Source organism: Sorghum bicolor, chromosome 1 (genome assembly GCF_000003195.3).
Source record: "Sorghum bicolor cultivar BTx623 chromosome 1, Sorghum_bicolor_NCBIv3, whole genome shotgun sequence".
Lineage (NCBI taxonomy): Eukaryota > Viridiplantae > Streptophyta > Magnoliopsida > Poales > Poaceae > Sorghum > Sorghum bicolor.
The window spans coordinates 62,827,699-62,839,925 of NC_012870.2; the positions used below are offsets into that span (position 1 = coordinate 62,827,699).

The following is a 12,227-nucleotide window of genomic DNA, read 5'->3' on the forward strand; positions in this document are numbered from 1 at the left end:
TAGAGAAGGTCAGAGCCAGGGCAACGGGGCAAACTATGATGTGCTCTTGGTGCCCTTGACCTTAAGGCTATATGCTTGGCCAGCGCACAACAATGCCCATGGCTGATTGGCCATGGTCGACGACCAGTGGCAGTAGGTCACCATCCACCGGAGTTCGCGCTGTCGCCATGGGGAGGCGATGCATCGACAGTTTCACCACGTGAGTCGAAGTGACGGCCGAGTTGCCGATGATTCCATGCGGACGGGGCCTGCTGATATTGGGCTATGTGTTGGAGAGTTGTAGGCTGTTGTGGCCTCTCTCGGTCGACTCAGCAGAATTGTGGGTGCAGACGTTTGGATTCAGGAGATGTGAATACCGTAGAATCATGCATATTATAGCATATTTTGTATTTTGGTCTGGGTGCGACTGCACCACTAACTCCTATATGGATCCACCTATGTTACTATTCCATATGCTCTAAATTGTAAATCATTTTGATTTTGATTAGAGTTCTAAATTTGTTTAGAAATAAGAAATCTAAAATGACTTATAATTAGGAATCCGCAAAATTCCACAAATAGATACGAAACCGTGTGACAGTAAACCTTTCGGTTGCATTACACCGCCACGCGTCCCATGCATGGAAGAGCTGTTGTGTGTTCTAACTCTGTCCCCACCACATTAAAAGTGAGCATAGGTTGTCTGTGTTAATTAATTAATAAAATAAAGACTGTGTGCATGATTGTGGAAATAAACAATGAGAGGCGACCTAGACTTGGAAATCCTTAGAAATCCCTAAAAGCTAGCACGCATGGAATACGCACGTAGATGGCGAGATCATAAAAACACAGAATGAGAGGGACAGCAAAAGGGAGTGTACTGGCATCGACATCGGGATTAAGTGGATGATAGCTGGACAGCCGATCGATGAGAGATGTATGTGGACAAGGTATATTATCATTATTATTTTATTTATTTCTTATATATGTACGATTGTACTTGTAGCTGGCTGGAGAAACTGGATATATATCCATAGCTGTTGGTGACGAATATGAATTAAAGGGCATCCATCCAAAAGAGAAGGGGAAAAGAAATACTTTTTGACCCCTCAATTTTCGCGTATATTCAATTGTCTCTCGTATATAAAGGTGTGTTTGGTTCTCTAATCTAAAATTTAGTTGATTAGAGTTGAGGACTAAAACTTTAGATCATTTCAACTCACTTGTGTGGTCTAAAGTTCACAAAATTTTAGATAGCATTTTTAGACCTTCTTGAAGCCTCTGGAGTTAAAATGGTAAAAAAAAACCATGTCGTCTAGACAGGGCTTAAAAACCAACGCTTTATTAACTTCTAAAAACTGTTTGTTTTTTATTCTATGCAGTTTAATACTGTTTTTTTTTTCTGATGATGTAGTACCGCGTGATAAATCAGACTACAATAATATAATCCAGGATAAATCTTTGTTTTTGAATTCATCCAGGAATAAATCTTTTTTTAATTCATCCAGGGATAAATCTTAAACCGCCACCAAATGCATTTTTTTTTTTTAAGGGAAACCACCAAATGCAAAAGCGGGCGGCTGGTGGACGAGCGGATAACAGCCCAGCCCAGCCCAGGACGGCGGTGTGCGATGGTGCGGTGGTGGAGGCGAAACTGAAGAAACACACGCAGCTTGACAGGCAAGGCAAGCAGCAAGGCACAGCCAGGCGGGCGCCAGCAGCCAGCAGGCGAGGGGTTGGCGCCCGCCCCCGCATCCACCCGTCGCGCTCCATCACCGCCAGCCTGGCCTTGGCCTTGGCCTCTGCTGCGCGCTCCCTCTCGCTCGCTGTCGATGATGATGATCATATCCGTGTACGTCACCGCCCCCCCTGCTGCTTGCTTCTCCACGGCGCCGGAGAGGTATATATATATATATATATACTCTCTCTCTCTGCCAGGGGTTTGGGGGCTCACAAGAACCGTCAATTTAGCCCAACAGAGGCGGGTTCGTCGTCGCCGACTCAGCTTCTGCTCGCCAGCAGCTAGCTGTCGCCGCCGCCGCCGCCGCCACCGACGAGGAGGAGATCGGTTGGAGTCGGAGAGGAAGATGAGCTTCTTTGGCCGCGGCAGCAGGTCAGCATGCCGACGACGATTATATTCTTCCTCCTCCGCGGCCGCGCGCGCGTCATCATCGAATCGATTTCTGATGTCGGCTGCTTGCTGATCGATCCCGTCGTCTGAGTTGTCTGACTCACGCCGTGCCGTGCTGTGCGTGCTTGCAGAAACCAGCAAAGAACCTTCAGGCCAAAGAAGAGCGCGCCGTCCGGGAACAAGGTACGCCCGCGCGCGCATGCATGTCACGCCGGACTTGCCAGTAGCCTTGTCGATTTCCTTGTTTCGTTTTCTTATCATCATCATCATCATCATCAATTGGCATGTTACCAATGCGGGCTTTATCTATATATATTTCTCCCCCGAATTCATAAGAAACCCGCTTGGCTTGGATAAGTTCCGATTCTCATTCTCAGGGTTTTAATTTATTATCCAGAGGAAGAACTGCATCCACCACATTTACATACGCTGCTCTGCTCTGCTCTGCACATAATAATTCTGGTCACGAAGCATCAGGATTGGCAGTTGCTCAACTTTGAATTTTCAGCTCTGACGACAAAATGAATTACCTCCGCGAAAATTGAGCACACCATGCCTCTCTTTAGTTTATATCCTGCTGTTGCCTGTCCAGCTACCTGCCTAGCTCAACTCCATCTAAATTCTAAACACTGTTGCTATCCTTTCCTGAGAAATCAGTCAGTTGGAGATGCGTTCCTTACTGTCTTCTGTGGTAGTATTTTAATTTCTTCATTTGTTTGCCTCCCAAGTCCAAACCAATTGGCCTTTTTTATTTACCAGCAACCAAAAACATGCACCTTTTCATTTTTCCCTTCTGTAGACTTGTTTCCTTGGAAGTTGTAACGCATATACCTAGCTTTCTTGCACCGCCAGAACTCTTTTTCTTGGAAAGCTGTTTACAGGGGCTGAAACTGAATTAATTTGGAGCCAGCTAACAAAAAGTATAGGATTTCTAGGGTGGAGCGAATTGCAGGCTGTCAGTTACGAGAATTGACGTGTAATCCGCAACTTATTAGCTGCATCATACCCTGCATGCTGTTCTCTCTTTGCTGCTTTACATATGCGTTCCTATCCTATGCATATCACCATCATTCTCTATTCTGACCACGAAGCTGAAAATTTCGCAACTGTTTTTGCCACATATGTGCAGGGGATGCAGCTGAAAAGGCACATCGATGCCACCCTCGGCAGTGGTAACCTGCGAGAGGCGGTCCGTCTGCCCATCGGGGAGGACCTCAACGAGTGGCTCGCTGTCAACAGTAATTAATTAATCCTCCATCCTTAGTCCCAGTTGTTAATCTCCCGTGTTCAGACTCAAATCCCTGTTTGTGTTTCTTCACATTAAGCCCTAGTACAGTATGAACAAGCTAGCCTTTGATGGCAATGTTTCTATGGCAGTAGCAGTACTATGCTGGAGCTGGACTGCTCTTTTGTTCAGTGCTTTAGTTCAAGTGTTGAAGGCACTCCAGCCTGTAGTGCATTAACCTGTTGTGCTTCTGTGATGGCAGCTGTTGACTTCTTCAACCAAGTGAACATTCTGTACGGCACCCTGATGGAGTTTTGCACGCCAGCGACATGCCCGACCATGTCAGCCGGACCAAGGTAGGCTATCTTTCTTTGATGCCCACAAATTCAGCCAAGCAGATAATTAATCATATAAGAAAGTGTGTCACCTTGCAAACTGTCTGATGAAAATGAAATTGTCCCTGTAGTTACGAGTACAGGTGGGCTGATGGAGCCAAGATCAAGAGGCCAATCGAGGTGTCTGCACCGAAGTACGTGGAGTACCTCATGGACTGGATAGAAACCCAGCTCGACGAAGAAACCATATTCCCTCAAAAGCTCGGTAATTAGTTTATTTGGTCGCAAAGCATAAGAGCACTGAAAGACTGCATTTTGATTATTTGAGACTTTGTAGTCTGATCATGTGGTGTTTGGTTCGACATTGTGATGCCAACAGGGGCTCCTTTCCCTCCCAACTTCCGTGATGTCGTCAAGACAATCTTCAAGCGCCTCTTCAGGGTGTACGCACACATATACCACTCCCACTTTCAGATGATTGTGAAGCTCAAGGAAGAGGCACATCTCAACACTTGCTTCAAGCACTTCACACTCTTCACATTGGTAATTCTCCATCCAATTGTTTGTTACATTTCCAGCACCCCCTTGTCACATTTCCACCTTGGTAGTATAGTTTCTTTCTTTCTTTTTTCTAAAAACAAAAATAAAATAAAAAAATAAAATAGCAAGTCCCCTTTTATTCTTATATATATCGTCTCGCCAATAGTTGGCTCAAAAGAGTTTTAGTGCTCCTTCTTATTCGCAGAATTACCAATTTTACATCCTGATAGGTTATTATGTGTACTAGTATTTTAAGTTGTGGCTGTTGGTAATCTGCTTTTGTTTTCTATGAAGAAGTTGTTCTTTTGACAGTCTTGTTTTGCTGATTGACTGATTGTACTAGCATTTAAACTATATTTATCATGCATCCAGCTCAGTTTTCATAGCTAGCTAGCTTGGTTCTATATTCCAAATAGTATCTTTTTCACCTGCTGACGTTCCTCTCATGAAAGCTAAAAGATTTTCAGTAGTCCAGCTTGCCAGCAAACCAGGTTCGGTATGTCTACCGGCACCACTGGAACACTATGTTGAAGTAGGAACCCTCTTTCCATGTACGAAAGAAGAGAGGGGCTGCCTTTGGTGCAATGATTCGAACACCTTTGCCCTGTTGTTTTAGATTGTTGCTTTAGCAGTTGTGATGCATCATTCAGCACGCAAAGACTTGCTTGGGGCCATATAATCGTTCGATCGATATAAAATTATACATATAAGGATCATTCGATTTATCCCATGCCTTCCTTATAATGACGATGTTCTGTCCAACACTAGGATGAACTCGATTGAGTGCTTGATAGTGCACAATAAGACTAGCCCTGATGATTAGCCGATAATGCCGCAATGCAATTATGCAATCGTGCAAATGTAGTTACTGCAAATTTTTAATCTCGTTTATTTTTTCTGTGGTGCAGGAGTTCCGGCTGATCGATAGGGCAGAGCTGGCTCCCCTCAACGAGTTGATTGAGCCCATAATACTTGGTTATTAACCAGAGAGAGACTTTGATTTGCCGAGATTTTTTTCCCCTCTCCTTCTAATTTGGTCATTTCGGATGGAACATCTCCATCTACATTTTGGAAGCATAGGCTAGTGGTTTCGCTACTCTGCCACGGATGTATGTGTTCCTTAGCAGTAGGAGGCAGCTGTTGATCGCAACTTTTTCAGTGAAAATGGAGTGTTGTTTGATCAGAGTCAGTTGGGTGCTTCCGTTCTATTTTTTTTTAGCTTCACCTTTTCTTGGTAGTTCGATTTTTTTTAAAACCATAGGACACTCTTAACACCGGACGTAGAACACTCTTACTGTCGAAACCAGATAAACCCTATGATCATATCATCTTAATTGTGCGGAATGCGGTGAGCTCATATATGTACACTTACCACCGAACGTAGGACGCTTTCACCCTCGAAACCGGATAAACCCTAAAAAAATATGATATGTATCATCTTAATTGTGGGAATGTGGTGTGCTCATATATGTATATGTATAAAATTTAGCCTGCCACTATTTGGCCCAGCTCCGGACGTGAAACAGGCCTACATACGCATAGCACATCTCTTACACTTTTGTCTTTGCTTCATATAAAAGGGTTAACCTGGAGGCACTATATTTGTAATAATAAGGATTATAAACTGGTTCTCACCTTCCTAAACTCACCAAAGTTTTCTTAGAATTTCATTTATATTTAATAGCTTGTCATATATGTATTTTTTATGGCATGGCAATGCTTTAATGAAGAGAGAGAAAAAATGAGTCTCATGGGGATGAAACTCTCTTGGCGTGATTACCAACTCTTTGAGTCTTAGCATTAAATATCTATAAAACCATGGAATAAAACTTTGCATCGAGTGTAAGTATTTTATCAAAGTTTTATTTCATTCTATATGACATGACAGTCTTGTAAACAACACAATAGAACTCTCCATTGAGACTGATCTAACAACATGATACTATCACACCTAGTTCTACAAATAAAACCAAGCGCTAACTGGTTTGTACAAGATGACCACAAGATACATATATCGTCAATCATAAAAATATATCAAAAAGAATCATTTATTATATATTGATAACATTATTACGTACACTAAGACTTTTAAGACCTATATAAGTAAAAAAGCACAGTGAAACACAGCTGTTAAACTTCCATTTGGTCCTCCTTTCTCCACAGGCATGGATGAATGGGAGCACTCGCATAGCATTCTTGGATCTCTTTATAAAAATTCATAAGATCCACTATCTAGTACACATTCAGGATTTTGTTGGATTTAAGAAAGTAAGCGCATACTGCACAATCATAACATGAATTTATGCAAGAGACTTAAAAGGCTTGACACGGCTAGGGCTACACTATGATAAGGGTTTTTAGTTGGTCATGTTTTTTGTTAAACCTAAGTTGATAGTTATGTTTAGAGCTCCCATGTAAGAATAAGTAAGTAATTAACATCAGGATTATACATAACCCAAGCTATTTGTCAAATCATCTAATAAAATAGGATTCGGGTCACTCATGGTGGAGAGCATGGTAGATATATGAGTTAGTTAGCTCTAAAGAGTTTGCACAACTTTATCGGTGAACCATGATACCCATGTGCCGAGGATCTATCTATCCATCAACACTACAAAGTTAGGAGGCAGGGATCACTATGAACCTTTTCTTTAGTTGTTATGATAAAGTTGTAGCCTCTAAGGTTTAAATCGTAAGCCATATAGAGCTTTAATTCAAGAGTAGCACACATAGTCGTGTCATAGCACACACCTTGGTAGGACCAATAAACCATCCTCTAGCCCCTCAATATGAGAGTACTCGTTGAATGAAGAGAGCGGCTCTCATGGCCTATCTTTCATGGGTGAAAAGCCAAATCCTAGGATGAAATTGTTGGCAACCCTTGGTAAGTTCTTGCATGATAGATGTGGTAGAGTAAGTTACGGTGTGACTGGCTAGATGCAAGTCACCAAACTATATCGGCCATGCAACGCATGGTAGAGAGAGACAAACACACAGAGAAAGAGGGTGGGAGAGCTAGGCTAGTGTCATACGAAAGTGAAAAGATCGTTTCTCGGGTGAAAGGTCGAGACGGCGGACTAGAGGGAGGGTGAATAGTCTTTTCTAAAACTTAACGCGCCAGCTAACCGAAACAAATGCGGAATTAAAACTATCGGTCAAGCCAAGACTACACCCCTCTATCTAAGTTCTCTAGCACCTTGAAAAGATCCTAAACAAGCAAGCAAGGTGCTACCTTAGCAAGAGCTCACCTAATCAATTCTAGGAGCAAGGTCACACAAACCTATGCAACTAGTACTTTGCAAACCGGGGGAGCTCCTACACAAACTAGTGAGGCAAAGCGCACAAAGCCTAAGCTCATTAGCAAGCTCAATAACAAGGCAACCAATGCCAAATTAGAGAGCGCAAAAAAAAAACTTAGCTACACAAACTAAGCAAAGTGACTAACAAGGTTACACAAACTAAATTAGTCACGCAAGGGAACTACTTCTAGCTACACAAGCAAGAAGGTAACTAGAAAGCTACACAAGCTAACTAATTACAAGAGCAACTACACAAGCACAAGTATAAGAATGTAAGCATAAGCTTGTGTTAGGGACTTGCAAACCAACGGGAAGAACAATGTTGACACGATGTTTTTCTCCCAAAGTTCACTTGGTTGCCACCAAGCTACGTCCCCGTTGAGACAAGCTCCAAGGTTGCCGCCGGTCGTCTTGCTAGTGGTGACCCGCAAGTCACACTCTCCCACGTGGAGTGCTTACCACAAGCTCTAGCACTTGACCCGGCCGGACCACTTGTCGCTCTTCACGTCTCGCTCAACTAGAGTTGCTCTTCGCGATCCCCGTGGGGTGAGCACCGTACCCCTCACAATCTCTTCTTCGGAGCACCACACAATCTTCTTGCGTGCTTCGACGGAGTCACAAGCCACCAAGCCGTCTAGGAGGTGGCAACCTCCAAGAGTAACAAGCACCACCGGCTTGCAACACGAACACCTAGTGCCACTCGATGTAATCTCTCAATGCAACGCACTAGAATCGCTCACTCACACAATCGGATGATCACTATCAAGCATAAGTGGGTTAGAGGCTTTACTAGCACTCCCCAAGCATGGACACTAAGTCCCAAGGGTGCTCAGCACCAGCCAAAGCCGGCCACCACTTCTATTTATAGCCCCAAGGGCTAAACTAGCTGTTGCCCCTTCACTGGGCAAAACACAAGGGCACCGGACGCTCACAGGGAGCCACCGGACGCTCAACTCCTAGCGTCCGGTGCTCAGGCATCAGCCACGTGTCACTAGCTGTTTGAACTCGACCGTTACCGAACGGCTACTGCACACGCGCGCCTGCATAGCACCACCGGACGCTCTACTGCGTCACACCGGACGCGTCCAGTGCACACCGGACCCGTGCGCAGAGAGCTCCGCAAACTCGCAGAGTCATCGGACGCGAGCCACCGGACGCACCCTGAGCGTCCGGTGCTCACCGGACTCATGCGCAGAGAGGGTCGCCAAACCGCCCGCACACCGGACGCTGAGCACCGGACTCACTCCGGTGCGTCCGGTGCACACCTGCACCACAGACACCACACCAGACGCTCTGGACCAGCGTCCGGTGCTGCCAACACCAGCGTCCGGTGAGTGTTTCTCAGCGAGAAACACTCCTGCAACTTCTCCAGAGAAACACTCCTGCAACTTCTCCAAATTTCCCACCGGCGCAATAGAAAATATGCACTTAATTTTCTCAAAAGCGCCTCTCAACCCTAGGAACTCCACCTCCTTTGTAAATGTGCTAACACCAACAAGTGTCCACCACCAAAGTGCATGTGTGTTAGCTTTTCACAAACATTTTTCCAAAGGAGTTAGCCTCTCAACTTGCTACGCTACTCGATCCTAACACATATGCAAAGTTAGATCGCTCAAGTGGCACTAGATGACCGATATGCAAACAAGTTTGCCCCTCTTGATAGTACGGCCATCTATCCTAAATCCGGTCATATACTTCTCTACACACCTATGACCGGTGAAATGAAAAAGCCCTAGGTTATACCTTTGCCTTGCGCTTTCCATTCCATCTCCAATGTTGATGCAACACATGCACCAACCAATTACCAAATGATACGATCCACTTCATATCATCACATGACCATATTGGTTCATCGATCTTGACCTCACTTGCTCTTCACCGTTGCCTCGGTCCATCGGCGCTAAGTCTTGCTCAAGCTTCACCGTCACACGCGGTCCCTCGCTTCAAAGCCTCCGACTTGCCCTTCACTCTTGCAACCGGTCCATCGAGCCAAGCCTCATCTTGATCTTCTCCACCTTGGTCACATGACTCCATGTCATGTCTCATATGCAATGAGCTCCTCCATCATCATGTTATCACCTGTGGACTAATCTCCTGTGTATCTCACATAAACACTATTAGTCCACCTAAGTTGTCACTCAATTACCAAAACTAAACAAGAACCTTTTGTCGGGTCGAGGCCTGTCACAAAGAAAGAGGGAATGGGTGAGGAAAGGGATAGGTTGGCCTAAAGTTAGCTTGTGAAGAGGTTGTAGGCTGAAAGGAAAATAGAGAGCAGGAGATTTGGTGGGCTGGGTGATTGGGATTTTGTCCAAAACCATATAGGCAGATTTTAAAAACTTTTTAAATTCTATAAACTCATTTTTAAGCTTCAATTAAAAAAGTTGATCCTATCGAGTTTAAACTCATTTCCACATAATAAAATTAACTGAAGTAAGATGAATGCAAAAAATATAATCTATGTATAGATTTATTTAATTATAAATTATTATTTTTCTCCAACTAAAATTAACTTTATGCTATCTGAGGAGGATTGTATTATCCTTAGAAGCATGATAGATGATGTGCATGATACAAAGGTTCCTATTATGCATTCTAACCTCCATGGCGTTGTCACGTACATGTGTGGCTTTAGTGAAGAGGAATTGATTGTTGCACAACCATCTTGTGGACAACAAGTCTTAGTGTACTACCATTATGGGGATGAATAAGTCTGGTCCATGCTAGTTGATCCATATATATTTTGTGCGGGGGTCCTCTTTCTGGTGGTCTAACAACCTCTATTGCAATTGGTGTTTTTTGGTGGATGCTTATTTTGTGTAGTCCCTACTCTATGGGCAGCTCCTTTTATGTATAACTCCTTGGTGGACTATATGTTGTGCAGTGATGATATCCCTCTACATGTGTAGATGATGTATTCCCAGTCTTTTGTGTAGCTAACATGCAGCTCCAACTAACTATAGATCAAAGTTGGTGACCATTTAGAGACCAACATGAACAACTAACTAACTAAGTAACTAATCTTATGACTCTAGGCTAGTATCAGCATACATATAAACATCTATTGCTAGTGCTTGTACCCATTTCAACTCTAGTTTACATGTATGTGGTAACTTTATCATCACTATTAATAATATGAGGTAACCAGACTCGTGTTGCATGTAGCATCAAGACAAACTCCACCTGCATCTGAATTTAGGATGTTCACATGCAACCAGCTAGCCAAACAACATCAAAACAAACTCCACCTGCATCTGAATTTCAGATGTTCACATACAACCAGGCAGCCAAACAATGTTACTGTGTAGCCTGACTAAATTAGCAGAAGCAACCAAACATCCACCTCATGCATGCCTTTGCCTAGCCACGGAGGGTCTAACTATAGCTTAGTGGTGCAAGCCAGGCTAGTTTGGTATAGGAAATCAAACACACCCTTGAGCCCCTTCACTACCACATTTTGGAGCAGGATCCTAGCCATTTCCACCATCTTACAAATGCCACAATGGCACCAGTTCCCATATCTGCGTAAATAAATATAAGGTCACGGTAAGAACCTTTGTGATTGTTGCGATTTTAATACGCTACAATGACATGTTCATGTTGGTCTCCAAATAGAGTGTTCTGCATCTGGGAGGCTGCTCATGATCAAGTAGTGGGATTTAGGAGTGCGGTGCATGCTGCAAGAATACAAGTTGAGGGATGAAGCTTCTGCCTTTTATGGATCCACGAAAAATTAAGATGTGAATCTTGTTGCACCATCAGTGAAGCCCAAGGATTGTACATTTATGGTTAAGGGTGCCATAATCTTAGTCTAGGTAATTATCATTATAATTTTAATTACTAAGTTGTTGTAAACATTTATCACTAGTGCCTTGTACTCAATTCAACTATATTGCATCTGTTTGTGGTAAAATCATAAGTGCTAGTACGAGGACGTTACAAGTGCTAGTACTAGGTAACCAAACCTATACTGCATGTAGCATACCAAAACAAATTCCACTTGCACCTGAATTTGAAATGTTCTCATGCAACCAAACAACTAAGCACCGTTACTATACAACTTAGCTGGGTGAATATAAGCAACCAAACATCCACCTCATGCATGCCTGTGCCTAGCCACAGACTAGCTTTGCAAGCCATGCTAGTTTGGTATAGGAAACCAAACATGCCCTTCAGCCCTTCACTACCACATTTTGGAGCATGATCCCACATCCATTTCCACCATCTTATAAATGCCACAACGGGACCGGGTCCTATAACTACGTGATTGTTGCAATTTTAATACATTATAACCTGACATGGAAATGGAGTGTTCTCTAGCTGAGAGGCTGCTCATGACCAAGTAGTGGGATTCAGGAGTGCAGTGCATGCATGCTGCAAGAATACAAGTTCAAGGATGAAGCTTTTGCTACCTTTTATGGATAAAAAAAAAGATGTGAAGCTTGTTGCACCACCATTGAAGCCTAAGGATCGTATATTTTCGGTTAAGGATGCCATAATCTTAGTCTAGGCTATTATCATTATCATTTTAATTATTAAGTTGTTATAAAAATCTACCACTTATGCCTTGTACTCAATTCAGCTCTATTATTGCATCCTTATGTGGTAACGTTACAAGCGCTAGTACGAGGTTAGCATACCAAAACAAACTCCACTTGCACCTGAATTTCAAATGTTCACGTGCAACTGAGCAACTAAACACCGTTACTATACAGCTT

At 43.4% G+C, this 12,227-nt stretch overlaps 1 protein-coding gene across 1 annotated transcript; it reads left to right on the plus strand.

Moving 5' to 3' along the window:
• On the plus strand, window positions 1,896-5,399 carry LOC8080420 (MOB kinase activator-like 1A). Its single transcript, XM_021454184.1, has 7 exons — window positions 1,896-2,092; window positions 2,242-2,293; window positions 3,240-3,348; window positions 3,598-3,691; window positions 3,802-3,935; window positions 4,050-4,213; window positions 5,119-5,399. Exons 1-7 carry the CDS (start codon window positions 2,067-2,069, stop codon window positions 5,191-5,193), a joined length of 654 nt encoding a protein of 217 aa, XP_021309859.1. The 5' UTR covers window positions 1,896-2,066; the 3' UTR covers window positions 5,194-5,399.